General features: G+C 53.5%; 8 protein-coding genes across 8 annotated transcripts in view; 5 read left to right on the forward strand and 3 right to left on the reverse strand.

Annotated features, from left to right (window-relative positions):
* The window catches only part of IAQ61_009494 (uncharacterized protein), a gene marked incomplete at its 3' end in the record, with an annotated part of 10,339 nt that extends 1,447 nt beyond the window's left edge, over nucleotides 1–8,892 (reverse strand). Inside the window, exons 1-3 of the mRNA XM_066098408.1 lie at nucleotides 8,143–8,892; nucleotides 4,417–8,077; nucleotides 1–3,797 (exon numbers count right to left, since the gene is read on the reverse strand). The exon at nucleotides 1–3,797 is cut by the window's left edge and continues 1,447 nt beyond it. Coding sequence (XP_065951567.1) covers nucleotides 1–3,797; nucleotides 4,417–8,077; nucleotides 8,143–8,189 — 7,505 coding nt within the window. The remainder of the gene's footprint in view (nucleotides 3,798–4,416; nucleotides 8,078–8,142) is intronic.
* A 357-nt stretch (nucleotides 8,893–9,249) lies between these two features.
* IAQ61_009495 (uncharacterized protein) lies at nucleotides 9,250–11,342 on the forward strand. The gene is made up of 2 exons (XM_003838264.2): nucleotides 9,250–10,682; nucleotides 10,767–11,342. The coding sequence occupies exons 1-2, from the start codon at nucleotides 9,680–9,682 to the stop codon at nucleotides 10,796–10,798; spliced, it is 1,035 nt and encodes a 344-aa protein (XP_003838312.2). The 5' UTR covers nucleotides 9,250–9,679; the 3' UTR covers nucleotides 10,799–11,342.
* Nucleotides 11,343–13,073: 1,731 nt separating this feature from the next.
* IAQ61_009496 (uncharacterized protein) lies at nucleotides 13,074–13,271 on the reverse strand (the record flags this gene model as incomplete). Its single annotated transcript, XM_066098409.1, has 1 exon — nucleotides 13,074–13,271. The coding sequence occupies one exon, from the start codon at nucleotides 13,269–13,271 to the stop codon at nucleotides 13,074–13,076; it is 198 nt and encodes a 65-aa protein (XP_065951568.1).
* Nucleotides 13,272–13,660: 389 nt separating this feature from the next.
* Nucleotides 13,661–15,585, forward strand: IAQ61_009497 (uncharacterized protein; the record flags this gene model as incomplete). Its single annotated transcript, XM_003838266.1, has 3 exons — nucleotides 13,661–14,316; nucleotides 14,372–14,942; nucleotides 14,995–15,585. The coding sequence occupies 3 exons, from the start codon at nucleotides 13,661–13,663 to the stop codon at nucleotides 15,583–15,585; spliced, it is 1,818 nt and encodes a 605-aa protein (XP_003838314.1).
* Nucleotides 15,586–16,958: 1,373 nt separating this feature from the next.
* On the reverse strand, nucleotides 16,959–18,818 carry IAQ61_009498 (uncharacterized protein; the record flags this gene model as incomplete). The annotated part of the gene is made up of 1 exon (XM_003838268.2): nucleotides 16,959–18,818. The coding sequence occupies one exon, from the start codon at nucleotides 18,816–18,818 to the stop codon at nucleotides 16,959–16,961; it is 1,860 nt and encodes a 619-aa protein (XP_003838316.2).
* A 137-nt stretch (nucleotides 18,819–18,955) lies between these two features.
* Nucleotides 18,956–19,773, forward strand: IAQ61_009499 (uncharacterized protein; the record flags this gene model as incomplete). The annotated part of the gene is made up of 3 exons (XM_066098410.1): nucleotides 18,956–19,172; nucleotides 19,239–19,556; nucleotides 19,617–19,773. The coding sequence occupies exons 1-3, from the start codon at nucleotides 19,135–19,137 to the stop codon at nucleotides 19,771–19,773; spliced, it is 513 nt and encodes a 170-aa protein (XP_065951569.1). The 5' UTR covers nucleotides 18,956–19,134.
* Nucleotides 19,774–20,038: 265 nt separating this feature from the next.
* IAQ61_009500 (uncharacterized protein) lies at nucleotides 20,039–21,349 on the forward strand (the record flags this gene model as incomplete). Its single annotated transcript, XM_003838270.2, has 5 exons — nucleotides 20,039–20,396; nucleotides 20,446–20,666; nucleotides 20,720–20,911; nucleotides 20,966–21,153; nucleotides 21,207–21,349. 5 exons carry the CDS (start codon nucleotides 20,039–20,041, stop codon nucleotides 21,232–21,234), a joined length of 987 nt encoding a protein of 328 aa, XP_003838318.2. The 3' UTR covers nucleotides 21,235–21,349.
* Nucleotides 21,350–21,706: 357 nt separating this feature from the next.
* LOS1 (pre-tRNA nuclear export protein) lies at nucleotides 21,707–26,474 on the forward strand. The gene is made up of 6 exons (XM_066098411.1): nucleotides 21,707–21,851; nucleotides 21,916–22,076; nucleotides 22,148–23,714; nucleotides 23,770–24,786; nucleotides 24,836–25,837; nucleotides 26,259–26,474. Exons 2-5 carry the CDS (start codon nucleotides 22,065–22,067, stop codon nucleotides 25,348–25,350), a joined length of 3,111 nt encoding a protein of 1,036 aa, XP_065951570.1. The 5' UTR covers nucleotides 21,707–21,851; nucleotides 21,916–22,064; the 3' UTR covers nucleotides 25,351–25,837; nucleotides 26,259–26,474.
* Nucleotides 26,475–26,518: the final 44 nt, after the last annotated feature.

The following is a 26,518-nucleotide window of genomic DNA, read 5'->3' on the forward strand; positions in this document are numbered from 1 at the left end:
CAGCTAAATTGACGTGGGTTAGCGGGCCTCTGATCTACAGATGGAGACGATGCCTGAATATCTGTGCTCGTGTCCTTAGCGAATGCAGAATTTGCTAGTTCACGTTCTCTCTGAGCACGATGCTCTTCCGCCAATTGCTTAGTCCTGAGGTATGCAGAGCCCGATTCGGTCTTGGCTCCAGATGCTTGCTGATGTTGCTGCAACCCTTGTTGTGGTCGTGAATGTCGGGGAACTTCCATTCGTGATGGGACGTTCTGAGCATCTTGCAAGACTGGAGGCAATTTGGCATGAGAAGATCCGGTTCGCGGGCCCGTCGGCTGCGTTGCCGGTAGTGAAGGCGGCGGAAGTTGGCCAGGAGGATAATAAGCCAGCGTAGGTTCCTGAGACTTGGATTGCTGAACCTGGGGCTGAGTGGTATCATAAGCTCGGGATGTCTGCGATAGAGCTAGAATAGAGTTTCTCTGGGCTTTCTGGGCTTTCTTCTCCTTGGACTTTGCGAGCAATCCATCTCCTGCAGTACCCACACGCCCAAACAGAGCCCCAATCGCCGAGAATCTCTTTTTCTTTTTATTGGATATAGGATCTGATGCAGTAGTCTGGTTGCTTGAATCGTATTGCTGTACTGTTCTGCCTTGATACTGCGCAACATCACCAGGATTTCTGCCATCGAATGGAAAATCTACTGGTTGTGCGGGAGCAACAGGTTGACTTACTTGACGATATGGTGATTCAGAGCCTGAGCTATTCCGATACTCTTGCGAACTTCGAGTGTGAGATCCAACGGGCTTGCGTGCACCGATTTCCTGTGCAGCAGAGCTACTACTACCTGCCGCATGTAAGGGATGCTTACGAACAGGATCCACAGATTGCGGCCTCAGAATCGAAGTGGCCCATTCATGAGGCGTCATTGGTTGTGGCTGCAAGTCTTGCTGTTTCCCAGCAATACCCCTGAGCTTGGATGGTAATCTGGGGCTCGAGGAACGCTCGTCTTTAGAGAGGAAAACAACCTGGTCCGTACCCTGTGATGGTGCTCGATTCGTGGAATCATCACGTCTCCTTTCGTTGGTTCGATGTTGCAGCGTTTGCTGGTGCTGATTGAACTGCTTCCTTCCGCCAGCAAATTGCCTCTGCGCCATGGGATTCTGCTCTACAGCCGCTCCTGGTTTTCCGACAGGATCAGGTTGGCTATCAGTAGTCGAATGGTGTTCATACAGGTTTTCAGCTGAGGAGCATGCCATACCAATGGATGGTATTTGCACCTGATCAGAATGACTTTGCCGTTGTTCTGCAATCTGTGTTCCTTGCGTATCACTCGGTGGCCCGAAAGGTCCAAATCGATTGATCTGGTCCTGCGGCTTGCCGGCCTCATCAGGGGGTCCTGATACAAAGCTCATTGGTCTGTCGGTATTGTACCGCGGTCTCTCTCTGTCTCTTGAGGCTGATGCTTTTGCAGTTCTTGGTGTGGATGCAGGTTTGACAGGGTGATGTTCGGCTGCGCTACTGTTGGGGAGACCAACACCACGAGAAGGCTGCATGCTCTTCATTGGTAGATCCTTGACGATGCCATTGTGGTCTTCATATAAGTCGTAGTCGTTTGCTGGATCTTGGCCAGATGCTGTGGATTTCGTCCAGCTGGGGGCAGCGTCTACTATGATCTGTTTGGATTGTCCATTCGGCTTGGCGGAAGAGTCGGCCTGCATCCTGCGAATGGTGGAGGGAGTGGATCGACCTCCAGTGCTCACTGTTGGGGATAGATTGTCTGCATCCGAGACCATTGCTGATATCTGAGAGAGGATTGACCTTGATCTTTGCGGCACAGTCATGTTGTTGGCATTCGGGATGGGCAGTCGATTGCTATTATGCTGCATTGGGGCGGAAGAACCAGGGTGGGCCAGAAAGTAGTCATCAGAAGTTGCGTTGACATGATTGTCACAGGCCCCTTCAGCCTTATGCGCTGGTGGGCCATTCTCGACGATGCGCACCACGTTGGGGGCGACGGGTGTAACAAGATCACTTTCATCTTTCATGTTGTCGCGCCAGACGGAATCCACAGGAAGCGCAGCATTGGACTCGTCGTGATCCAACGTCGCTAGAGTTGAGTTGGACGCTGAATACTCTTCAACGGCGTGGACAGCGTATGGCATTGGGCATGGGCGTGTTGTGTCCAGGCTGCCATGCGCGTGTGGAGCCCAGTCTGCATTTATTAGCGTCTCGTCCCGTCTCACTCCTGGTCCGAGCGCAACCCCCCAACGCTGTGAACCAAATGGCTTGCGCCTCTCCTTGGCCGCCTCAGCCTCCTTAGATGAAGCGGGCATATCGGAGCTGGTGGTCTTGGACAGTTCCTGCACGGGCTTATCGTGTGGCTCGTCGTGTGCGGGAAGCTGCAATGTACGCTTCGCAAACCACACAGTTGTCCCCGGATCTATCTTTTCGGTCTTTGGGGTTGTCTCCTCGTCCATCATCGCGGACGAGACAGTCGAGATGTTCGATACATGCCCTGCGCCCATGACTTCGGTCTTGTAAGCTCGATGTCTGTGACTCTCTGGGTTCTGTGCAGTTCTGTTCAGACTGGATAAACTCGATTGGCTTCCTCGGCCTTCTTCGTATTCGCCTGCTATCACCGGCGCATTGGCTCTCTCTGTGGATGCTACAGGCGTCACATCGCCAGACTTGACCATGCCCGCATGGAACGACATGTGCCTCTCACTAGTATCATGGATTCGCTGACACTTTCCACCATCGTCGTCGTCTTCTTCTTTCATCACAGAAACCTCGTCACTACCTGCTCGATGCAACACGGCTGGGACATCACCAACACCGACGATGTCAACTGTCCGTCTTGACAGGCTTGTTGGAGCCGCGTTCGAACCATCATCGGCTCCAGGTATATTGTCTACTGTAAAGTGTGGTAATGGAGTAGGACTGTTGTTGCTAGTCTGCCACACATGGTCCATGGCAGCATTCCTATTATGCACAGGATGCGGTGTAGGGAACGGAGACGACACAATTGGCCAGTTTTGGCCACGCTCAAAAGATATTGACACAAGATCCCGACCGTGTCGTGGTTGGTCATCGTCACGGGGAACCGAGCGGGTGAGGGAATCAGCCGAGGGTTCAGCGGAAGTCAACATTTTGTCATGATCCGACCGCGAGGCTCTATCATATTCGGCACTGTCGCGGCTCACGGTAGTTGATATTTGATGCATGTTCTTCTTCTTTTGCTTCTTCTCCTCGTTGGCCTGTGCAAGCATCATGAGCTCGGCAGGTGCAATTGTGAACGGCATAGGCCCCAGTATTGCAGAAAGTGATCTGCGATTGACATCAATGTTGTTGTTTACCTGCTGAGGCGGTACATGTGGCGCGGAATTGGGTCGAACACGACGCAGAGCAGGGTGTTCAACGTCCCCCGGCATCACTAACATTGTTTCAGATACCCCTGGGCCTTTCCATGCCTCAAATACTTCTTGAGCACCTGCCCCGGTATCTGACTTCCTCGAGGTGGGTCGCGAAGCGGGCCTCGCACCAAGACTTCCCGCTGGAGGTGTAGAGTATCGGATGACCGATTGGAGCATTCGATGGGCGCTGTCCTGACTCATCCTACGGTGATGTCTTTGTGCAACCACATTGGGAATAGGCGGTACAGGAGGCACCTCCACAGAGCTTTGGTCTTCATTCGGGAATATGCTTTTCGCAGGCGACGGTAGTATGCCCAGACGAGACTCGAACCTGGATGGGGTTGTAGAACTCAATGGTTCTGTTGCAGATCGATGCATTCCATCACGAGAGGAATCCCAAGACTCTGGGGCATGAAACGAGTGCGGTCGACTACTTCCGCCAAAGAACCGAGACCGTTCAGTAGGCGGCGCGTCTTTCGGCGTGTTCCCGAATATTGAAGGTATGCTACACGATAGAGCAATGCTGTTGGGTCGACTTCTTGACCGACTAACGCGCCGCAATGCTGACGAGAAAGAGAGCCTTCGACTTCTCGTTTCGTCATCGGGGTAACTCGCCTCTGCTCGTGGGCGTATCACCGGCACCTCTAGCGTCGCCATCCTCACCGTCGAGCTTGCTGATCGACTCGGCCTCTTTTCGGGATCTTCAGAGGCTTCCCGAGACAAGGGCACAGAGCCGCGTCCGGAGAGGGAGGTCTGCACGGCGCATCACATCAGCAAATGGACATGGAGTAGGGAGGTGCGTACCGCATCTCTATAGCATTGGGATCATTACAAAATTACCGGCATGACACCGTGGATCAGGTACGAAGAATAAAAGTTGAAATAAAGCTTAAAAGGTACATCGCCAAATCCGGGTCCACGAATTTCTATTCCCATGTCTGCCTGTGCCTGTTTCATCACCTTGGCAGTATTGTGAAAGTGATGCGAGACAAAATGGTTAGGAGCGAAGAGATCATTGTACCTGTTTATCACGACCAAAGCGGCTTTTGCCCTTTGCGAACAGGCCTTTTGCACTAGTCATTCCCTTCCCACCCAACACATTCGCAGTATGAAGCAGCTTCTCCCCTTTCAGCTGCATGTTTTGGCTGCCAACACGTCCCCCAAATCCCGGAATAGAGGGTCGAGTAGGAGTAGGTGATGATGAGGCCGCAGGAACCGAAGCACCGGCAGAACTGGACTGTTCGGGGCTCGGTTCGTGATGGCTTGTTCCACCAAACTTTCCAAGCAGCGCGAGGGAGCCTGAATGTTTGTGGCGGGTTGACGCAGTAGGTACCCGCTGCAAGGGGAAGGATGCAGTAGATAACTCTGGATTCGCTTCAATTGTGGATGTGAGCCAACTTTGAAGTCCATGATCGACCGCGGCCCACTGTTCGCGCGTTGCGTTGTAGGTGGCAATCCTTTCCGCCGTTGAACTGATTGTTGCAATTTCTCGAGCGCCCAGCGGTTTCTCGGTCCGTGAGACGACTGAAGCCTCGCGTGATATGGAGTTTTTGGGCATTTCGTTTGTCGTCTCTTGTTTGGGCATTTCTTTTGTCGTCTCTTGTGTGGGTATTTCGTTTGTAGTCTCTTGAACTGGTGGGGGTACATTGCTTTGTGGTAGAGGAGTCAGTCCTACATTATCTTCTGGACTGAATCTTGGGGCTTGTTCTTGATCAGCACTGAACCTCGGCGGAAGATCGACTGCCTCAGGATCCTCTCGGGTATTGACAACGTGTAGGCCGGGTGACCTCGTATGCTCTCGGGTAGGACTCGTCAGAGACTTCGCATCCAGTGGTGGAGTTGAAGGTTGCTCTTCAGGCCTGGGATCGGTGACGGGATCTGGTTTGGTCACTGTGATGACATGATCTGGGCCAGGCTGAGAATCTGAAATGCCTCCCAATGATTGCTGTCGTTCGTGTTCTTGTTTTGCAGCATGCTCCCGTGTGGGCCCTGTGGGCGATGATTTACTCTCGGTTTGTGGGGACTTGGTATGTTCCAACATGACAGCAGACAGCGAAGCTCCCTGTTGCAGTAGCTGCGGGTTGTTCGCTTCCCAGCTAAAGCGGTTGAGCAGTGATGGCTTGGCAGGTTCCTCACTATCTGTGACGGTGGAGGCAGCAGCCACAGGCGGGGTGACGAGATCGCTTTGCTCCAAATTTTGCGACAGTCGTGGGGTATTACTGTCCTCTTCCGCCCAGTACATATCGTACTCGCTTGGTAGAATGGAGCTGGCACGGTTGTTGGGCGAACTGAGGGGCCGAAGGGATGCACGATTACTTTCGCCAGTGTCGTCCGTTGTGGCTCTGACCGGAGACAAACTGGCGACGATCTCTTTGCGCAAGCGATCGCTTTCTTCGTCACCGGCAGATAGCTCTGTACTCAATGGAGTATCTATAATCGGGCTCTGCTGGCCTGTCAACACGCCAGAAGACTGCTCTGTTACTGGTGGAGAGTGCGCAACCTCCAACTCTGCTGTGTTCTCTTCTGGCGGAGTGGGCGGTATACTCGATTGTGAGGATATGGTTCTTTCCAGCTGCAGAGGTCGTGGTACATACATGTTGCCATGTGCTGGTTTGCCCTTGGGTTCATGCTGGGACTCAGAGGCGGTATCCTGGAGCCCAACCGTTGTTCGAATTGACTCGACCATGGCAGATCCAGCGTCTTTGAGTGCGGCGATAGGGTCTTCTGCAAGTGTGGTATGAGTGTGCGAAACTGCAGAGGCATCAGCTCCTGCCACTTGCTGCTTGGCTGTAGTCGCTGTCAAGTCGACCGCGTCCAATGGGGACGAGACACGGTTGCTCGTCGAGGATAGCTCTTTGCCACGATCGCCTTGTTCAGAAGGGGTGTTGACGGTCGTGGCATAAGACTCCCATTGACCGGGAAGGTGCGGACGAAATTCCTTTACTGGACTACTGGGTTTGCTGGGGCTCGCCTTTGTTGGCGACGCTGCCCGTGAATTATTCCTGCTATTTTCCCAGGATTGCACGCTATTCCTTGACATGTTGGACTGCGTGGAACCGCGCCTGGAATGCGAGACATCGCCGAACTTGCCAGCCAACGCTTGCACACGACCTTTGCTGGGTGATTCTGAGCGATCGCGCGGGATGGCGTCTTGTACCGGAGACTGCGCAGTGTGGGAGTCCAGAAAAGCCTTCTGCGACTGGGTCTCTGCTGCACCAAGCTGAGAGTTGACACCAGTGGTACTGTGTTTTGCTTCGTTCGCAAGGTCAGCTTCTCGGTTTGCGTATGCGGGCGATGGGCCTGCAAGACCTCCTTCCATTGCGTCAGGTGAGTCGAGATTTTCAGTGGTGATCTGAGCTGTTATTGGCTGTGGTAGGTCCTTTGGTGATGTGGCTATCACAGAGGATCGCGCAGGGCTATCGCCACGAGTCGGGGTTGCGAATCCACTGCGGGGTAGCGATGAAGCAGAAATGTCACGGGAATGACCTGCCGTTGGATGTTGTGGGTTGTTATTTGTCGGTGGAGATTCGCCTGCGGATGTTGGCACGGCAGCAGGTGACGCTACGTCGCTGGCAGCAGGTTCCTCTGCAATCGCGGGTGTGCTACCCTCAGCAGTCTGGTTGCGAATCTTCATGGCTGACGTCGCCGAACTCGGCACCCTGCTCATGATTGGACTGATGCCCGTAGTACTCCCCGTATTGGCACGGGACATGTTGGAACTGGAGTCCTTTGATATCGGCGTGGGCGGTACAGATTTCTGGTCGTCATTGCGCACAAACGCGTTGTTCACGACTGATCGCAGACCCTGGTCATCAGAGGGTGGTACAACAGCTTGCTTGCCGTTTTGTGGGTCCGCAGCATGGAAATCGGGCAAATACTCGCTCTTGCGCTCTGCGACCGTCTCCAGGGGATGCAGCGTTTTGCTGGCGTCCGTTGGGGATGAAACGTCCTCTTTGGGACGAGAGGTCAGCGAGTCCAGACTGGGTCGGGATGAATCCAGCGATGCACGCTCCCGCACTCGCTCCTCCTCGACCCTTCTGTAGATGTCGGCTGGACGTATGAATGGCAATGGCTTATCGGAGTGGCTGCCCGTGCGCGAGCGGGGTGATACGATAGGCGATGCAGCAGGCGACTCGACCTGGCTTATGCTGCTCTTGCGCGGGGGAAACTGTGTGTTCGAGGGCGAGTTGAAGTCGTTTGGCACCTGCGAAATGCGCGTTTGGAGAGGCGGAAGCGTAGCCGTAGGACCGGTCTCTTGTTGCCGTTGTGGCTGCGGCTCGTGGTCCTCTTTGTGTGCACGACTGTCTCCCAGTCGTTGAGGGTCCTCCAAGGACGAGCCGGCTCCATATTGTGGGTGGGGGATTGTGGCGGAAAAGGCCCTCTGTTCCTCGCCCTGCTCGAAAGAGTTTCTGCGCGCCTTGGGGAGAATGGCCTGAGGAGCAGGCTCTGTGAAGCTTCTCGAAGGCTGGTCCTGAGCATGATATCTCTGCCCAGGCTGCAGTCCGCCGGTATGGTGCTGGGGTTCTTGGTTGACGCCATACTCGTCGTACTCGTCATAGCCGCCCCAGTCGTCGCCGTCGTAGGCATTCTTCTTGGCCTGCACCCATTTCTTCGTCTTGGCCCGGTTGACGTTGGTCTTGAAATTGACGGGCTGGCCAGAGAAGGGTGATGCGGAGCGGTCGCTAGTCCATGATGTCAGTCGTCACTGCCTTGCTTGGGGCCGAGTGTGGCAGCGCCGGGTACTTACAGCGGCGACCGCACCGGCTCCTGATTGAAGCGGAATGGGCCGGACATGATGTGAGCGGTTTCGATATACTATGTAGGTCTGGTACAAAGTATTATGTCAGGCTGGAGCAGATGGGTGTGACTCCACTCAACGGGCGGTGGTTTTCGCCTCCGGGCCACAAGCGGCGTGAGTTGAGCAGATTCCTACTGCGCATGCAACGGATAGAGCGCACTGTGTCCGAGGCAGACGGCGTCCAGTATGCAGCTGGCCGTTGGCCGTTGGGGGTTTTTGCCGTGGGTGTGGCGCGTGAGGTCTGCGCGGTAGGTGTGTATAGGAGCGCGTAGGGATGATGGGGCCAAGCGTCCAAGTCGAGATACGTCAGCAGTTCGTGGTGGTTGGGTTGCGCAGTCGTGAACACGGCCTCGCCCGATTAGATTATAGTAGACAAATAGACAATAATTACAATACGACGTCGGCCATCTCATCTCACGTCAAAGAGGGGAGCAGGCGATAGGAAGAGCGACCGAAAGACCGAGACAGGTGATGCTGACATGTAGGAATAGGAATGGACATGCGCACCATGTGCTTCCTTGTTTCCTGCACCGTGTACATCCCTACAGAGTAGTCCCATGCCTAGTAGAAACATGACAGATAGTCCATTGAGAGTCCTTACTCGTCCCGCTCTTTGCTCCATGTAGAGTACCTAGTAGGGGCAAGTCGCGACGTCTTCCAAGGTGCGCACAGCTTGTACAGTACCTAGCTTAGGTATAGGGCTTGTGGTTTGTTTCGGTGCTCTCTTCAGCCACACTGGGGAGGTGTGGGGGGGGGGGGGTTGACTTACTTACTGTAACTTGACACTTACTACTAGCTATCTCGGCTAGTTTGAGGATCACGTTACTTGTCTTGTGCTATGAAAACAGCCAGGATGTAGCAGTGGCAAATCACATGATACTCAAACTACCCGAGCGCATGAGTATAGCTTGTTTGGATGTGTGGCAGATGCGTCACTTTCGGTGGGCCAGCAGCCGCTCTCGGCCTTGGGGAAAGAGACTAACCACATTGGTTACCACCACCTGGAACTTCTGCCACCTGCACCCTTTCCTGTACCATCACACTGACCCTACACAAGAAAACCACATTTCTTGCACAACTCGCCAGCAAACCTCACAGGCCCTGTCGCGCCCCCTTCCCCCCCCCGCCCACCACGTTTCGCAACACAGTAGTCGTGGTCGTGAAGCGAAATCGACTGAAATTCACGCACCTCAATCAGTCACTGTCCTCGACCCTTCCTACGCCCCCCCCTTGCGCATCCCACAAGCGGCCAGATCCCGTATCCCATCGCATCGAAACAGAACTTGGTCCGCACCGTGTTGCGCATAGTATTCGCCGTGATTCACTTCTACACCTAGACAGACGCGACTCGCTCCTGCCCCCGCGCATCTCCCGGAAGCCGCCCACGCGTTCGTAGCGCCTGCAGAACGCCTCGCAGGTGTAAACGTCTTCTTCTCCTATTTCCTCTCGACATCCACCACTACCATACCCCCTCTTCACATACACAATGGCCGTGTCGATACAAGACCGCACGGATGAGTTCAAGGCCATCCTCGCCCAAGCCCAACGGCGGCAGGCGCAATCCAAGACGGGCGCCCAGCGACAGTCGCTCCTCACAGCACAAGAAAAGGCCCAAGCAAACAGCAGCCCGCAGCGCCAGCGCTCTGAATTTGCGCGCAGTGCTGCCGAAGTCGCGCGAGGCGTGTCCAGCACAATGCAAAAGCTGCAGCGTCTCTCCCAGCTGGCGAAGCGCAAGACGCTGTTCGACGACCGGCCCGTGGAATTCGACGAGCTCACGTTTGTCATCAAGCAAGACATGACAGCGCTCTCTGGACAGGTGCAAGCCCTGCAACAAATGAACAGCAAGCAACATCCCAAGTCCAAGCCCGGGGTAGACCAGGAAGGCGAGCACAACAGCAACATCGTCATACTCCTCAAAGACAAGCTCCAAAACGTGGGCACCAACTTCAAAGACGTGCTCGAAGTGCGCACAAAAAACATGCAAGCCTCGCGCTCGCGCACCGAACAATTCCTCTCCACCGCCGCAACCCAATCCCACGCCAACCTCGACCCCAGCCGCACCGACTCGCCCCTCTACCAAACCCCCCAACGCGGCCGCTCCCCCGGCGGCTTCGCCAGAAACACGAGTGCGGCGCAACAAGACCTCCTCTCGCTCGAACCCTCGGGCTCCTCGGCCCTCACACGCGGCGGGCCCCAATCCGACGCCCAGCTCCTGCTCATGGAGGAAGCCCAGCCGCAAAACCAATACATCCAGGAACGCGGGCGTGCCATTGAGTCCATTGAGTCCACCATCCAAGAACTCGGCGGCATCTTTAGCCAGCTCGCGCAAATGGTGTCGGAGCAGGGCGAGCAGATTCAGCGCATCGACGCGAATACGGAAGACGTGGTGGACAATGTCGAGGGTGCGCAGCGCGAGTTGATGAAGTATTGGAGTCGGGTGCAGGGCAATCGCTGGCTGGTCGCCAAGATGTTTGGCGTGTTGATGATTTGTAAGTTTTTTTTTTTTTTTTTTGCTCTGCCCTTGTCTCGCTTTTGTTTGAAGATGAAGTGGGGCATCTAGCTGACATGAATAGTTTTCCTCCTCTGGGTCTTGATTTCTGGGTAAATTCAGACTTGTTGAAGATGGGATGGAAAGGCCTACCTATCTCCCGCCTCCTTTTTTTTGCTGTTTTTCTTTTCTTGCCGATTCTTCTTGCCCTTCTTTCCCCTTGTTCTCAACATCATCATCATCCTGGAAATCGCCGTGGTTCGGCCTGGGACTGGCATCGCGACTGCACTTGCATATTACATGGGCGTTTTTTTTTTGGTTCGTTTTCCCTGAGATTAGTGGGGGGGGGTTCTGTTTGGGTTTGGGACTGCGTTGTATGTATATAGGATGGATGGATGGATGGATAGGACAGGTTGAGTTGAATCGGGTGCATATAGTGCGTGCCTGTTCTGGTGGGTAATGACACCCACATTGCTTGGAAGGTTTTCTATATGGCTTGGGCATGGACACGGAAATGGACATGGGGATCAGGGGGATCATCTCTTGTCCATTCAATCCGAGTATAGGGCCACAAGTCTCTCAATACAATATCCAGCCCTTGTATCCCCAAATCCACCTCGCTCTCGAGTAAAATAGAGAAGGCCTCTCCTTCCCTCCCGCAGTTCCCCTTGCCACATGCTCCACCACCTATCCTCCCATACCCCATCAACCTCCTCATCTCCTCCTCTTCAACCCCCAGGCCCAGACCCAGACCCAGACCCAGACCAAAGTAGCATGCATGCCAGATCCATCAGGCGGTGTGCGTGTCTTGGACTAGGAGGTGGGGGAATGTCTTGGGGGCCTTGCTTTGGGCGCAGGGAGGAAGGCGTGAGTTGTCAAGAGGAGGGAGGGAGGTGTGGGAGAGGAGAGAGAGAGGGAGGTGTGAGATGGACTCTACTACATACATGTAGCCATGTGCATGTGCGTTTATCAGCTTTGCGCGGGATGTGAAGACAAGACAAGGCAAGGCAAGGCAAAGCAAGGCAGGCCAGCCTGTGTTGGACGCTGCAGAGACAAGGGTTGTGTGATCAAGGATGTTTGACGGTGAGCTGCTGTTCAAGTTGACGTCATTGCTGGATTCGGGCTAGTGTGGGTGCTTGATCACGGGGAGGACTGGGTTTGGGGGGTGAGGCATGGTCACGGCGCGTCTGGGGGGTGTTTTTGGTGGAGGTTTGCTGGTTTGCTGGTTTGCTGGTTTGGCTTGTGTGGTAGAATAGGCGGGGGTTGTGGTGTGGGCAGGATGATGGGAGTTGGGGGCGGTGAGTTGTGTTTTGTGTGGGCACGGCGTGGGGGTAGCCAAGTGGAGTGGGTTTGCTTCACCGGGTGAGTTTGATCAGTAGGCGGGTGCATGAAGACCAAGGGATTTCCCGTTGAGAACCTTGATCAGCAACAGCCAAAAGCAGGTGTGAAAAGAGGGACGGAATGGAAAATCCCATCACATCGACGTACTCGGTACACCTTGTCCAACTTTTGACTCGCCCACTTGAGCCACATCGCATGCACATCTGGGCCAGCATGAGCTACCATTCCCCCCATCCTGTCCCGTCCAGTCACCCGTCTGTTGCGCCCAAGTCTTGACGAGCAAGATCTGCATACATACACAAGTACACAGTACTCTAGAGTGCAGACTGCACAGTAGTCAGACTCGCAACCTATCGGAACTGGGCTGCGAAAGAGACGTCTTGTCTTGTCCACAGCAGAGCGAGCCAAACGGGACTACTTCGGTCGGGAGAGCCCTGGCTTGCACCTGTTTTTGGGGTGTGACGGGCGGGCGCAGGCTGCAAGCAAGGGTTGGGTTTCTTTGCCCGCACATTACTGGCGCCGGCAGCTTGAGAGCGAACTAGGAGATGCCTACTCTACTACATACATGGCTACTGTACACTGGACGTGTTTCGGCCGTTTTGATGCGTTGGGTTGATTGTGAGGCATCGAGCGGTCCTGCTGCAAAGAGACAGACAGACAGAGAGAGAGAAAAAGAAAGGAAAGAAAGGAAAGAAAGGAAAGAAAGGAAAGAAAGGAAAGAAAGGAAAGAAAGGAAAGAAAGGAAAGAAAGGAAAGAAAGGAAAGTAAGCATCCCAGACTGAGCTGTGTCGTTGGCTGCATGTGGACAACAAGACAAATTCCACGCCTCTCCCCGTCACTTTGCATCCACCAACAAGCATCCTACTCCTAGGCCGGCCCGTTGTCTCAAGCGCGGTAGAAATGAAAACGGAAGCTGGGGGCTGGGCGACTCTACTATGTACTCTAGGTAGGGACCAGAAAGTGGGCGTTGGCAACGGGGCGGAGGGGGGAGGGGATCATGGGAGGATGGGGAGGGACATGATTGGCCGGCCGTTCAAACAAAGTCAACTTGTCAACCCAAGGGCTGAGAGAGGGCTGCTTGCTGGCAACGCTTCTTTTTGCGCTCCCCCATTGTTAGCGTGGCAATCCTTCTTCTCGCTGGCCTGGCTTTTTTCTTCTTCTTCTTCTTCTTCTTCTTCTTCTTCTTCTTCTTCTTCTTCTTTTTCTTCGTCTTCCCTTTCCCTGCACGCTCGATTAGTATTGATTTCATCTTCTTTCAAACAATGCATCCCATCCAGAGGGACGACTGAGTTTTTTGCCTTTTTTATTGTTACTGGATTCTTTTGGGATACTTCATCTCTTTGGCTTGCTTACTTGCTTGCTTACTTTGACTGCATCCAGCTGGTGTGGTCCGAGAGACGCACAAAGACGTCGCCGTGTCCCAAAGGAGAAATTCGTCCATCCCAAGGCTACCTTACCTACCCTGAACCGTTAACCGTTAACCGTTGCCGGCACCGTACTCTGTACATTACCAACCGCGGCCCATAGAGTATCACGTCAAAAGGATCGTCCCATCCCGCCGCCCGCCCGCATGTCTCGCTCGAGCCTCTTCTAACGTCACGACGGCAAACCCTCCATGCATGTCCCGTCGCTGGCGCAATGCCTGCTGCCATGGGCATTCACTCCATCATGGCCCTCACCAGCGCACTCATCTTCGACGACACCCTCTACGCCACCGAAGCCCTGGCTCTCCCTGCCCGCCCGAGCGAGGACGAGGCCGATGCCGAGCGAACCTTGCTTGCCGCCGGAACGGGCATCCAGGACCCTGGCCGAGATTTGTGCCCACCACAGTATATCTCGCGCGCCCTGTCGACCATGACTGCGGATAGTGATCGTGCCTCGTCCATGTCGCTTCACTCGCAGGAAACAGAGTCGACCAGTCTCACCTCGGCTGCCTCTCGCGCCTCGAGAGATCATGTCTACTCCTCCTTTGCCTATTCCTTCTCCAAGGACAGGTCGCCTGCCCGCCTAGTCCCACCGAGACTCGCGCGAGCTTCGCTTTCGGCCGTGCAGCCAGGTCCAACAGCCACGCACCACCACCAACATCATCATCAGCAGCAGCAGCAGCAGCAGCAGCAGCAGCAGCATTATTATCATGAAGCCACATCCAGACCCAAGTCGGCACATGCAAAGTCCCCCTCATCCGTCACCCAATCTGCCCTGTCCAGCACCTCTTCCTTCCTTCAACACCAACAACAGCAGCCACGAAGAAAGCGAGCGTCTCACTTGTTTTCCTTCTTCAGAAAACACTCGAGGTGAGGTTCTTGTGACATCATTCGCAATGACACGACTGACAAACAACCTTGCTAGCGCCTGCTCGTCTCGGTCGCACCATGGACACCACAACAGCAAATCTCAAGCGATCAAACTGGACTGTGGTCACACGCTGTCCACACTGGCCATTCAAGTGCACGTCCAAGAAGCACTGGCCAAGGGAAAGGAAACTGTCCCGAATTGCTGCGGTATAGCCCTTCCACATACGCTCTTGCACGCCATCGTCTCCAAACCAGGAGCGGATCTTCCCGTTGGCGGCCGTGGACTTCCGTCGCCTGATTTGGGTTCCCTACCTGACTCTGCGTACGGCGAGAACAGCATTTCCTCGATTGACTTACCCCGCTCCTCCGAGTGTTCGCCCTCACCTGTGACAACCCCAGTCGCCCCCAATGCGGGCCCTCGGCGGACGAGGCATCAAGAAATCAAGGTGGATTCTGCTCTTGCAAACGAAGCCTCTGCCAACTTCAAAGCAGAGCAAAAGGAGCAATTTGAGCGTGTTGCCATGTTTGAGTGCAGCCAATGGAAAGCATTAGCTGCACACCATCAGAGTACCCTACAGCAATTGACAGCCCAACACGAGGCCAGCAGAAAGGAGCGCATAGAACAGGTAATATAGCACAAAGTCAGGTATTGCCTATCGGCTTGCTCACAATCCGCAGCACGCACAAGACCTTGAGCATCTCGAGGAACGGCAAATCGGCGCAGAACACGACCTCCGTCAAGCACACGAACAAGAAACGCAAAACGTAGCCACCGCGCTCAAGCACATGTACGCCTACTGTCTCGGCACCAATGCAACCCACCCCGACCACCCGCACGTTGTTTCCGAAGAAGACTTTAAGAAACTCGACCACCAACGCCTCCTCCAAGCCAACCTGCCACGCAAACACGAAAACGCGATCAACGTGCTGCGCGCCCGCCAAGAGCGGGAAATGCAGCGCCGAATCGAAAAGCAAGAGGCCGAGCTCGACGCACTCGACGCCGCGCACCAACGGGAGACGATGGCCGAGCAGAAAAGGCAAAAGGAGGAACTAGAGCGCCTACACGCCGTCATCGACGCCCGCCGCAAACGCCTCCTCCAGCGCTGGGACCTCCGCTTCGAAGTGTGGAAGCGCGACTACGAGGCCCAGCATGCTACCACGCTGACGCACAAGTGGGAGCACGAGCCCTGGCCCGCGCGCAAGGCGGATCATGTGCTGCATGTGCCCGAGACGAGTGTGCTGGCGCGCTATCTCAAGGCTGAGGCGTGAAGAAGATGATGAAGAAGACGAAAAATGAAGAAATGAAGAAATGAAGCATTGCTGGGCCGCCAAGGCTTCATTGGAGATTACAATCGTCGCATTTTGTTGTTGGTTTTTTTTTACTTTTATCGCTACGCTAACGAATTCCTTTTCGCATGATGGGGGCATGGGCATGGGCATGCGTGGGATATGGGTCCCTGGGTCATTGGACATGGGGTATGGATTATACCAACGGCGTTGGGTTGCCATTACTCATATTACTCGTCTCATTCCTCTGTCTCTCTCTCTCTTTCAACCGCGCTTTTCAACGTCATTATATACCCACCTTTTTTTATACCTTTTCTCCTTGCTTTTCTCGTGCCTCTCTAGCCATTGCGTTTCGGGCTTGTTTTCTTCGTCTTTCTTTGCTCCTTTGTGGGCGCGAGATGGCATTGTTTGGGCTGGGGGCGGGCGGGCTGGCTGGCTAGCTGAAGCGTGAAGCGTGGTGTAGGTGTGTGCGGGAGGCGCGGGACGTGTGGCGCGTGTGTTTGTGTGCGAAGCCTTGGCCGGGTCGCGCTTGTTCATCCAAGGCGAGAGCCGGACAGGGGATAGGGAGCGGCACATGTGGAAATCTGAGTTTTGGGGGGGGGGAGGGCCCATGATACCCTATACCCAACTTTTTTAGCACGACGTCACGCTCAAACAAGATCATTGTGGAACATGAAAATATAAAGTGGAAGCGCGGTGTGTTTGGTGTTGCATGTGACGGAAAGTGTAATCCAAGGGAGGTGTAGATGCGGATGTAGATGTAGATGTAGCTGCGGATGCGGATGGTAGATGCCGATGCAGATGCAATGAGATATGGCATGCCATCCCAGGCTTATAACCAGATCCCCCCTCCCCCCCCCCCTTCTTCTCTCCTTTTTCTTTCAACCGGGTTTGGCGTGATGGGCAGGACATGTATGAGATTTGGAATATTGGGTAGAAATCCTAGACAAGACATTACCGTACGAAACCGTGTGCTCCTGGCCCCGTCGCCCCGTCGCCCACGTCCCTCGTCCACGTCCCTCGTCCATGTCCCTCGTCCATGTCCCTCGTCCATGTCCCTCGCCCCTCGCCCCTCCCCCACGCCCCCACAATCCCCAATGTAATACATACGTGATCCCAACGGCAGAGCGAGTCGACCCAATCATAAAGCCTGGCGAATTTCTATTCTCGAGACAGGAGGATTGCGGTGATTGATGGGGCAAGGTAGGTTTGAAATCAGGTGGTCTGGATTAGAGAATCATGTACACCAGCGACTCATTGTCTGTGAATCAAATCATGAATGCGACTTCGTTGTGCATGGTAGTGATAGGTGGTGGACAAGTGTTACAATCTGGACGGTACCATCATTGCCCTGTTCATTCATTCGTTGGCTCCACAGCCACAGCCACAGCCATCACTCCCCCCCCACCACCATTAAACCGCTCCACCGGCGCCAACGCATCCCACAACGTCCCATCCTGGGCCTCAAGCGGAGCCCCCAAACCCGTCAAACCCATGGCGAGATCCAGATCCGCGTCCTCGTCGGGATCCAGCATGGCCAGGGGATGCAACTGGGTGTTGTAATACTGGGAGAGCGAGTCTTGCTGTTTTGTCGGGGGTGTAGGAGCAGCGGATACAGCACCAAAAGGCAGAGTCTGAGTTTGATCCTGATCCCGATCCAGCATGGACAGGGGCGCGCCGTGGACAAAGTACGGTGTAGGCGTCTGCGGCATACTGGGGTCCGCAGAGTCCAAAGGACCGGGCTGAGCGTCGTCGAGGCCGCCGATCCAAAAGGGTCCGCCGGTCAAGGCGTTGCGCTGCATAATCAGCTCCTCGATTTCGTCGTCGGGGAGGTGGTGAGCGGCGCGGAGGTGGCGGCGCAGATCGCGATCCATGTAGAAGCGGAATTCGCACGAGGGAACGAGGCAGGCGACGTCTCTTCCATTGTCATAGCCGACGCCGGTGAGGAGGGTGAGCAGGGAGGGCTCGGCCTTCTTCTTGGATTTGGCGGCCTTGCGGAGTTGCTTGCGGTTCCCGAGACCGAGGTGGTGGGTGCGGACGTGTTGGTCGAGCGAGGATTTGGCCTTGAAGGCGGCCCCGCATGCGTTTGCGCCGTCCCAGGCCTGCAGGTCCGCGTGCTTGGACTGCTGGAGGGCGTCGGGGTTGCAGAAGTAGCGGAATTGCTGTTCGTGGACGGTTTGGATGTGCACGGTGAGATTGTGGCGGCGGTTGAAGACACTGTCACAGTCTGGTCTCGGGCAAGTGAACTGTGGTTGCTCTGCAGGATCGGTATGTACAGTGTCAATGTGAGATTTGAGCGTGCCGGCGTTTTTGAATTTCTGGCCGCACTCTGTGCACACTGGTGGATGGCATTCCTCGGTATGTGCTACCAGCTCCTCATTACTGGCAAAAGAGACAGGCCCCATCTGGTTGGTGCTAGTCGCACTTGGCTCGTCCTGCGTCTCGAAGTCGACGCCAGCTGGCATGCAGAGCAAGCAGACATGACACCCCTCCTGTCCTTCTGAATGGAGTCTGCTCAAATGTTTTCGCAAGGCTGCTTCGGTTTGAAACCCGCTTTTGCACTTGTCACCCGTCTCAGGGTCGACAAATGTACAAGGGTAGGGCTTGATTTCCAAGTGCTGGCTCTTGACGTGTGCTGTCAATGCCTTGGCTTTCCGAAAATGCTCGTTGCAGGGCGGGTACTCGGTGCAGTAGAACTTGGACTCATGGACGTCCTTGTGTCGCTGGAGTCGGCCATTCGAGGTGAAACTCTTCCCACAATCCTTCCATTCGCATGTGTATGATCTTTCGATAACGGGGTCGCCATGCGCGTTTTTGATGTGCCTTTGAAGATGATCCTTTCGAGGGAAAGTCTTGTCGCAGCCTGCAGCAGTGCAAGCAAAGGGCCGCTCCTTGTTGTGGCTTCGCATGTGAGCCTCAAGACGGCAGGGTCGATTAAAACGTTGTGCGCAGCTCTCCACCGGGCAAATATAGTTCCACTGGCGGCGGGCCTCGCTATCTGCTCGACGCGTGCCATTGTCGGTGTAATTAATCTTGTAGTCTGCAGAATCCTCTGATTCTGAATCCCACTCGTGTCTCTGATCCGTACCGGTAACGCCTGGTGAGGACGACGAAATATCGTGGTTGGGCGACGTCATGGGCCGACACCTGCTCATGCGTGTCCTCTTGGGGGAGACTCTTGCGGCATCATCTGATGCTCTGCGTTTGACTGCCATTATTCCCACATGAGCATGTCATGAAGCAGAAGTGAGAAGCCAATTGCCCAGTGTTGTGTCCTGGGGTTTGTGGTTGTCGATGCCTCCCGACTACGCCAGCCCACTTTATTTTCCCTCGCCAAGATTTCGGACCACTAGCGCCATGGTAATCCCTGCTCCCGAGGTTGGTCCGTGGTTGGTCGCTCTTTCTTTCTTTGATTCTGTACCTGCGCGCAGTTCGACATACTCTCTTGCTCTACATCCCCACAACCACTTCGACCCCCTCGGGCTCATCCAAAGCTAAGACAAACAAAGCTCCAGGAAAGACCTTATCAACATGTCTGACTATGGTGGCGATGATGCTGGTGATTACGAGTATGTTCCCCACGACGATACGAGCTCCTAGGCAGTGCTGGCGCATCACTCTGGCCTCGCGCGCAGAGGTACTGCTAAATACATACTGAAAAGTTACAGCGACGGCCCAGCCATCGAGTTCGACGAGGAGGAACTACCCGATATCCTCGAAGAAGAAGATGAAGAGCAGCATGGCGGTGGGGGAGAAGACGCGGACAACGCAGATGGAAACGACGACAACATAGTGGCCTCAGGAGACGCAGCAGCTGCGAACAAGGACAAGTCTACCAACACAGTGGAAAGCGAAAAGTCCAGGAGGGTGGACAACGATAAGCGCACCACTACCCCATACATGACCAAGTACGAGCGAGCGCGTGTGTTGGGAACAAGGGCATTGCAAATCAGGTAGGCAGCCGCTGCGACGAAGAGCCAGCTCGAATCTCAAAACACTAACACATGTGCCAGCGGGAACGCCCCCGTCTTGATCGATGTCGAAGGCATGACAGATCCTCTTCAGATCGCCGCCAAGGAGCTGCAGGAGAAGAAGATTCCTCTGGTCGTACGGCGCTATCTGCCTGATGGCTTCTACGAAGACTGGACATGTGAAGAACTTTTGACGTAGAAGGGGAGTTTGCTTGGCAGCATTGGGTTGGCGTTTTTGCGATATGGCCAATAACGAGCCACATTCGGCAACAGGAGTAATTGTGGTAGCGTTGTCTGTATTCCCGAATCACAACCGAGCTTTTTGCTTTTCCAACTCTTCTCCGTCCCATGTGCGGGTCCGAATGCTGAAACAAGCCAGTGGCCGACTTGTGGTGGGGTAGGTAGCTCAAGGGCTGGGAGCTGTTGACTATACCCCCGCACTAACTCTGGAAGAACGTCACTCGATGCGGCCATTCTCAAAACTCCTCAAGCCCCCGAGATTTGTATTCTCATTCGTCTCCCAAACAAATTCCCATCATTTCCATACAAGTGCGCGCATCATGTCGTTTGAAACCACCGCCACCATCGCCTCCTTTGGGGGCAAGATGCTCAAGCTCAAACACAAGTCTTCAAGTACCAACACTGACATGGAGCTCAACGTCTTCCTACCTCCCCAAGCTTTCAAGTCTGGAGCCAAGGTCCCAGTTCTAATCTATCTGTCTGGTCTCACTTGTACTGCAAACAATTGCTCGGAAAAGGGCTTCTTCCAGCATGGCGCAGCAAAGCACGGCATTGCGATTGTTTACCCAGACACCTCACCACGTGCGTAGACGCCATCTAGGCCCTTGCTTTCCCACTAACGCCTTCCTAGGAGGTCTTCAAATTGAGGGCGAAGACGAGGCATATGACTTTGGATCGGGTGCAGGCTTCTACGTTGACGCGACCAAGGAGCCATGGACCAAGGGCTACAACATGTACTCATACATCACCAAAGAGTTAACAGAAGCCTTGTTCTCATCATTCAAGGAGCTCGACTCGAGTAAAGTCAGCATCACAGGTCACAGCATGGGAGGTCACGGCGCGTTGACACTGGTAGGCCATCGACAATCACATGGGCACATGACTCTGCTAATTGCTTTGTTTAGTTTCTCAAGAATCCCGGCATGTACAAGTCCGTTTCAGCCTTTGCGCCAATCTCCAATCCGATCAACTGCCCGTGGGGCCAGAAGGCGTTCAAGGGCTATTTCGGTGAAGACCAACAACAAAAGTGGAAAGAGCACGATGCGACAGAGCTGGTCAAGCAGTGGAAGGGGCCTTTGGAGATGCTGATTGACGTGGTATGTATCAACCCTCACTAGACGACATGGTGATCAGGAGCTAACATTGCACAGGGCACCGGAGACAACTTCTACAAGCAGAAACAATTGCTACCTGAGAACTTCATCGAGGCAGCCAAGAGCGTGGGCTTGGACAAGGGTATCCAGCTTCGTATGCAGCCCGACTATGATCACAGCTACTACTTCATGTCCACGTTCGCAGATGATCACGTTGAGTGGGCGGCAAAGCACTTCGGCCAATAGTAAGTATGGTTGAGTACTCAAAGGCCAGCCAGTGAGCTCACTGCTTTAGAAGCGGCTCAGGCTCGACGCACAAACTGTAGATAGAAAAGTCAAGTCATGTTAGGAGCAGTTGCTCATGCAACCAGAATGCGAATCACATTCAAGGTCGTAGCCGGGCTCGGGCCGGACGTATAGATTGATATGAGCCATGTACTAGGTACATAAATATTTTAGATCTCATGATCTCTGCAATGTGCGATTTGTGACTAGATTTAAATATATATGCCCTCCGTGCTCATGGTGTCTATGACTATGCTTCTGTAGGGGCCCTGCAATAGGATGCATAGCCTACTTATCCATTACTTACTTATCTTGTAATCGATCAAATGTTCTACACAATCCAGTGCTAAATCATGGGAAAATGGGTTTGGGCTGACGTATTATACGCAGTACACTCTGATGGGCCAAGTACACAGTTGACATTAAAGGCACGTGCAAATTCAAGCGCACGCCCGCGGTGGGACCCGTCAAATTGGGCTCTGCTCCCCACCATTCTTGGCAACTGCCACTTCACCGAAGGGCATATTGTCTGCCTATCACAACTTACAACAAGCCTGTCTAATCCGTACACAGTCTCCATAATAGCATTATTGCTTCGAGAATCGCCTCTATTTTCACCTGTTTTGTTTGCGCAAAGAAAAAAGAGCTTGTTCACGCTGTATGTGAGCCCTCGTGCCCCGCTATCATTCTACCTTCACCGCTGTAACGCTTTCACGATGCAGCCCTCGTCCTACTGCTCGACCCGATAGCCTCTTCCTCGTCTTGAAGCCTCCTTCTCACCGCCTTCAATGCCCATGGTCAAGACAAGGGAACTACAACGACTCGCGTGACTCATTTTGACATAAAGTCCACATTGACAAGGTGGAGGACAATGGAGGCTCAAGTAGGTATCTCTGATCGCAACACTATGACTGAGCTCATAGACCAAGCGTACTGACTTTCTTGATTCATTAGGTAGAAAATGCCATCCAGATCGCTTCAGATCCAACTTCGAGTCAACAACTGCGCGGCCAGGCTATCGAATACTTGAATCAATTGCGCGCAGAAGGCTCCGCATGGCAAGCTGCCCTCTCTCTCTTCACCCGCGATCCTCGGCCGTCCGACTTCGTACGCCATACGTCACTCGATCTTGTAAACAATGCCATAACAGAACACAGACTGGACGAGCAGAGCACTGCATACGTCAAAGATACGCTCATGACCCACATACGGCAATCATACACACCAGGTAGTGGCGCTGCAGATACAAGCCATATTCAAAACAAGTTGATGCAGACCATCACATATCTTTTTACCGCGTTATACCCATCTTCATGGCAGTCATTCTTCGACGACTTCCGCGCCCTAGCTGGCGACCAGACTACCATCGGCAACGTCAACACCGCGACGACCTTTTTGTACATGCGCATGCTTGGACAAGTACATGACGAGATCGCCGATCAACTAGTCGCACGACAGGAAGACGAGAAGAAGCGGAACACGGAGTTGAAAGATTTGATCCGGCAGCGAGATGCGCAAAAGATATCCACCTCATGGCAAGAAATCCTTGCAAAATGGAGGGAGACTGATTTGGGCCTCGTGGAAATGTGTCTAAGGACGATTGGCCGCTGGGTCAGTTGGACCGACATCAACCTGATTGTGAATCAGTCCATGATCACGACATTCCTTGAAATGGCTGGCCAGCAGGGCATCGCCGACCCAGAAAGCCCCGCGGGCAGAGTGCGCGATGCGGCCATTGACACTTTCTCTGAAATAGTGGGCAAGAAAATGAGTCCGACAGACAAGATAGATCTCATTACTTTCCTGAACCTCACAGAAGTTGTCGGACAGCTCATCAGCAGCCCGGCGTTAGCCGATTTCAGCAGCTCAAACTATGACAATGACCTAGCAGAGACCGTTGCGAAGCTTGTCAACAATATCGTCTTCGATATCGTCAAAATCTTGGAGAATGAATCGGTCGATGAGCAGACGCGACTGCGTGCTGATGACCTGATTCGGATCTTTACGCCTTATCTTCTGCGCTTCTTCGCGGACCAGTACGATGAAGTTTGCTCCACCGTAATTCCATCTTTGACCGATCTTTTGACTTTCCTTCGAAAGTTGCAGAAGAAATCTGGTAGTGTGCCACCCCAATACGCTGCTGTTTTGCCACCTGTTCTGGATGCCATCATCGCAAAAATGAAATATGACGATACTGCCTCATGGGGAGAGGAAGGCGAACAGACAGATGAGGCGGAGTTTCAGGATCTACGTAGACGACTTCACGTTCTCCAGCAGACTGTGACAACCATCGACGAGTCGTACTACATTGAAACCCTTAGTCGACTGGTCAATGGCACATTCGCCCGTCTATCTCAAGGCGACCAAACGTTAAATTGGCGTGACCTTGAGCTAGCTCTCTACGAAATGTACCTATTTGGAGAATTGGCGATCCGAAACCAAGGATTGTTCGCGAAGCGCGAGCCTTCGTCTGTTGCTGCTCAGGAACTTGTGGCTATGATGAACAGCATGATAGATTCAGGTGAGTCCAGTGTATTGGATAGTACCATATGGACCGTGCTGATATTGAGCAATAGGCCTTGCCAATTACCCACATCCTGCAGTTCAACTCCAGTACATGGAAATCTGCGTTCGATACTATCAGTTCTTCGAACAGAATCCTCAGCTTATCCCCAAAGTTCTCGAAAATTTTGTCCAGCTGACCCACAACAACCATGTCAAGGTCCGCTCACGATCTTGGTACCTATTCCAACGTCTCGTGAAACACCTCAGAGCTCAACTTGGCAACGTCTCGTACGACATCATCCAGGCCGTCGGCGACTTACTCACGATCAAAGCTGAGCTTCCAGATACTTCGGAAGACGACATGTCTTCAGACGAGGAGGACCAGTCAGCTGATGCGCTCTTCAACTCGCAGCTCTATCTATTCGAGGCTGTCGGATGTATTGCTTCCTCCAGCACAGTTTCGGTAGAGAACAAGAAGCTTTATGCGCAGACCATCATGAGTCCTCTGTTCACCGACATACAACAGACTTTGCCTCAGGCGAGGAATGGGGACGAGCGAGCCATCCTTCAGATCCATCATATCATCATGGCATTAGGAACACTTGCACGTGGCTATTCAGACTGGGTTCCATCGAACAACAACAGCGCTGTTCCTCACAGCGAGGTCGCCGAAGAATTCATCAAAGCTTCCGAAGCCATATTGGTCGCACTTGAGTCGTTGAACTCCTCCAGCTCAATCCGCCACGCAGCTCGCTTCGCCTTCTCGCGAATGATTGCCGTATTAGGCTCGCGATTATTACAGCAGCTGCCGTCCTGGATCGAGGGCCTGCTATCACTCAGCTCCTCGATGGATGAGATAAGCACTTTCCTCAAGGTTCTGGGTCAGGTCATATTCACGTTCAAGGCGGAAATTGCTGGTATTCTGGATACAGTCATGACCCCTGTTCTTCAACGCATTTTCACTGCACTAGCAGTGGAACCCTCAGGCACAGATGACGAGATCCAGCTTGCTGAGCTCCGACGAGAGTACTTGAACTTCATCGTCGTTGTTCTGAACCACGGTCTTGGATCTGTGCTTGTCAGCAATGGTATGTCGCTCGACAGTGAAGGCCAAGTGATGTGCTAACTGTTTTATAGCCAACCAAAGTACCTTTGAGCCCGTCATCTCATCTATTGAGACTTTTGCCCGCGACACCCACGATTACCCAACTGCCCGCCTAGCCATCTTCGTTCTCATTCGAATGATATCGGTCTGGAGCGGACCTGACAAGGTCGGACCCGGAGCGAACAGTACACCTACATCTCCCATCACCTCACAAGCACCACTGCCAGGATTCGACAACTACATCGTCGATCGCTTCTCCCCTCTCGTCTGGTCGATTCCGGCCTCTGCCGGCTTCAACTCCAAGGATGCGCAAGCCAAGCAGGTGCTGTACGAAACTGCCAATCTCCAACTCGAAATCATCAAGAAGATTGGTGAATCATTCGTAGAGCGCCTCAAGAATGATCTTAGTGGTATGGGACTTGGTGACGATGGCCAGGAGCAGTACCTGCGTACGCTGGCGGCAGCGCTAGAGGGATCAAAGAAGGAGAAGGAGTGGCGAAACTTCTTTTGCCAGTTTGTTGATCGTATGTTGGCTGGTAGAGCCTAGATGGCTCGGCTTTGAAACAAACATGGCCAACAATTTCCCTTTTCTTCTCGACTCGGCGAACATGGGCTCCATCGAGATTCGGCATGGGAATTAGGATTAGGATTAGGATTAAGTAGGAGCGCGGAAAGGACGTGTAGACATTTTGCCCATGAGATTCCCCCACCCCCCGTCCTCCTTCTAGCATGACCATTATGGTAGCGATACTATGGTGCAGTGCAGTCAGTGTAACTAGAATCTTCATAAATAGAAAAACTCTTTACGATTTGTCCCAGCTATCTTTTTTTGTTTTAAATTTCCTCTTGCTTCTGTGCCTGGCGTTGTTGGAGAGTTGCCAGAGTGAAGCTTATCCTACTATGTTTAGTTATCATAGGTGAACTGCCCCCACATAATATATCGGTACACTGTGCCTTATATCGACTCTCGGCTATCGACATGGTTTCTACATGATCACGCAAGGCAAAGTCGTATCGATAATCAGGTGCCGCCTCTACATCATGAACTGTTACTAGTCCATCTATGCTAGTCATTCGCGCAGCGACGGGCATGGTGATTGAGTTACTATAATATGTAAATGACGCTGTGCCCCCTGGCCAGGAGAGCCAGGTGTTTTGGCGATGGGTGTGTGGGTGTGGTAGGGGGTATTGGCAGGTGTACTATGGTATGTACTATTGTAGGGGTAGGGGAGGGGTAACTTTGATCTCATGACACTGCGGGGTTTACGACATGGTAGGTGTTGTCGTGTGCTATTTGTGGAGGGGAGTTGTGATGGTGGTGAGGGATATGTGGTGTCTTTATGTATTTTACGTGTGTGTGTGTGTGTGGCTGCTGACAGGATCTTTTTGTGTATGTTTCGTCGGAGTAGCAGTTTTGAAGGAAGTGTTGTGTTGTTGAATGGAATGCCCACCTACCAGTAAGTTTCACCAGACAGCGTGTTCGACCGACGATTCATGAGCGGTGGTTTAGGTAGTGAGTGGTCGAGTACAACTGTGCGCGGTAAGCGCAGTAGAGACTGGGGATGGTTTGGTGGAGCAGAGGCTTTCGTTTCCCGCGCGTAGCTACCATACTCAGCTGACAAGGCGGAGAAGTGTGGGCAATTGGGTTGGCAATTGGGACCGATAGGGGGGTTGCAGACTTTTGATATGGCTTATTGGCTTGGCAACCCAGCAAA

The sequence above is a fragment of the Plenodomus lingam genome (assembly GCF_022343315.1).
Source record: "Plenodomus lingam strain CAN1 chromosome Unknown contig_6, whole genome shotgun sequence".
Taxonomy (NCBI): Eukaryota; Fungi; Ascomycota; class Dothideomycetes; order Pleosporales; family Leptosphaeriaceae; genus Plenodomus; species Plenodomus lingam.

What these genes read in the sequence shown, in the direction of transcription:
- IAQ61_009495 (XM_003838264.2), top strand. Translation starts at nt 9,680, where the DNA reads ATGGCCGTGTCGATACAAGACCGCACGGATGAGTTCAAGGCCATCCTC. An exon ending in GTTTGGCGTGTTGATGATTT is followed by an intron (nt 10,683 to 10,766) that starts GTAAGTTTTTTT and finishes TGACATGAATAG; the next exon opens with TTTTCCTCCTCTGGGTCTTG.
- LOS1 (XM_066098411.1), top strand. An exon ending in GAACAGCATGATAGATTCAG is followed by an intron (nt 23,715 to 23,769) that starts GTGAGTCCAGTG and finishes ATTGAGCAATAG; the next exon opens with GCCTTGCCAATTACCCACAT. An exon ending in ATCTGTGCTTGTCAGCAATG is followed by an intron (nt 24,787 to 24,835) that starts GTATGTCGCTCG and finishes ACTGTTTTATAG; the next exon opens with CCAACCAAAGTACCTTTGAG.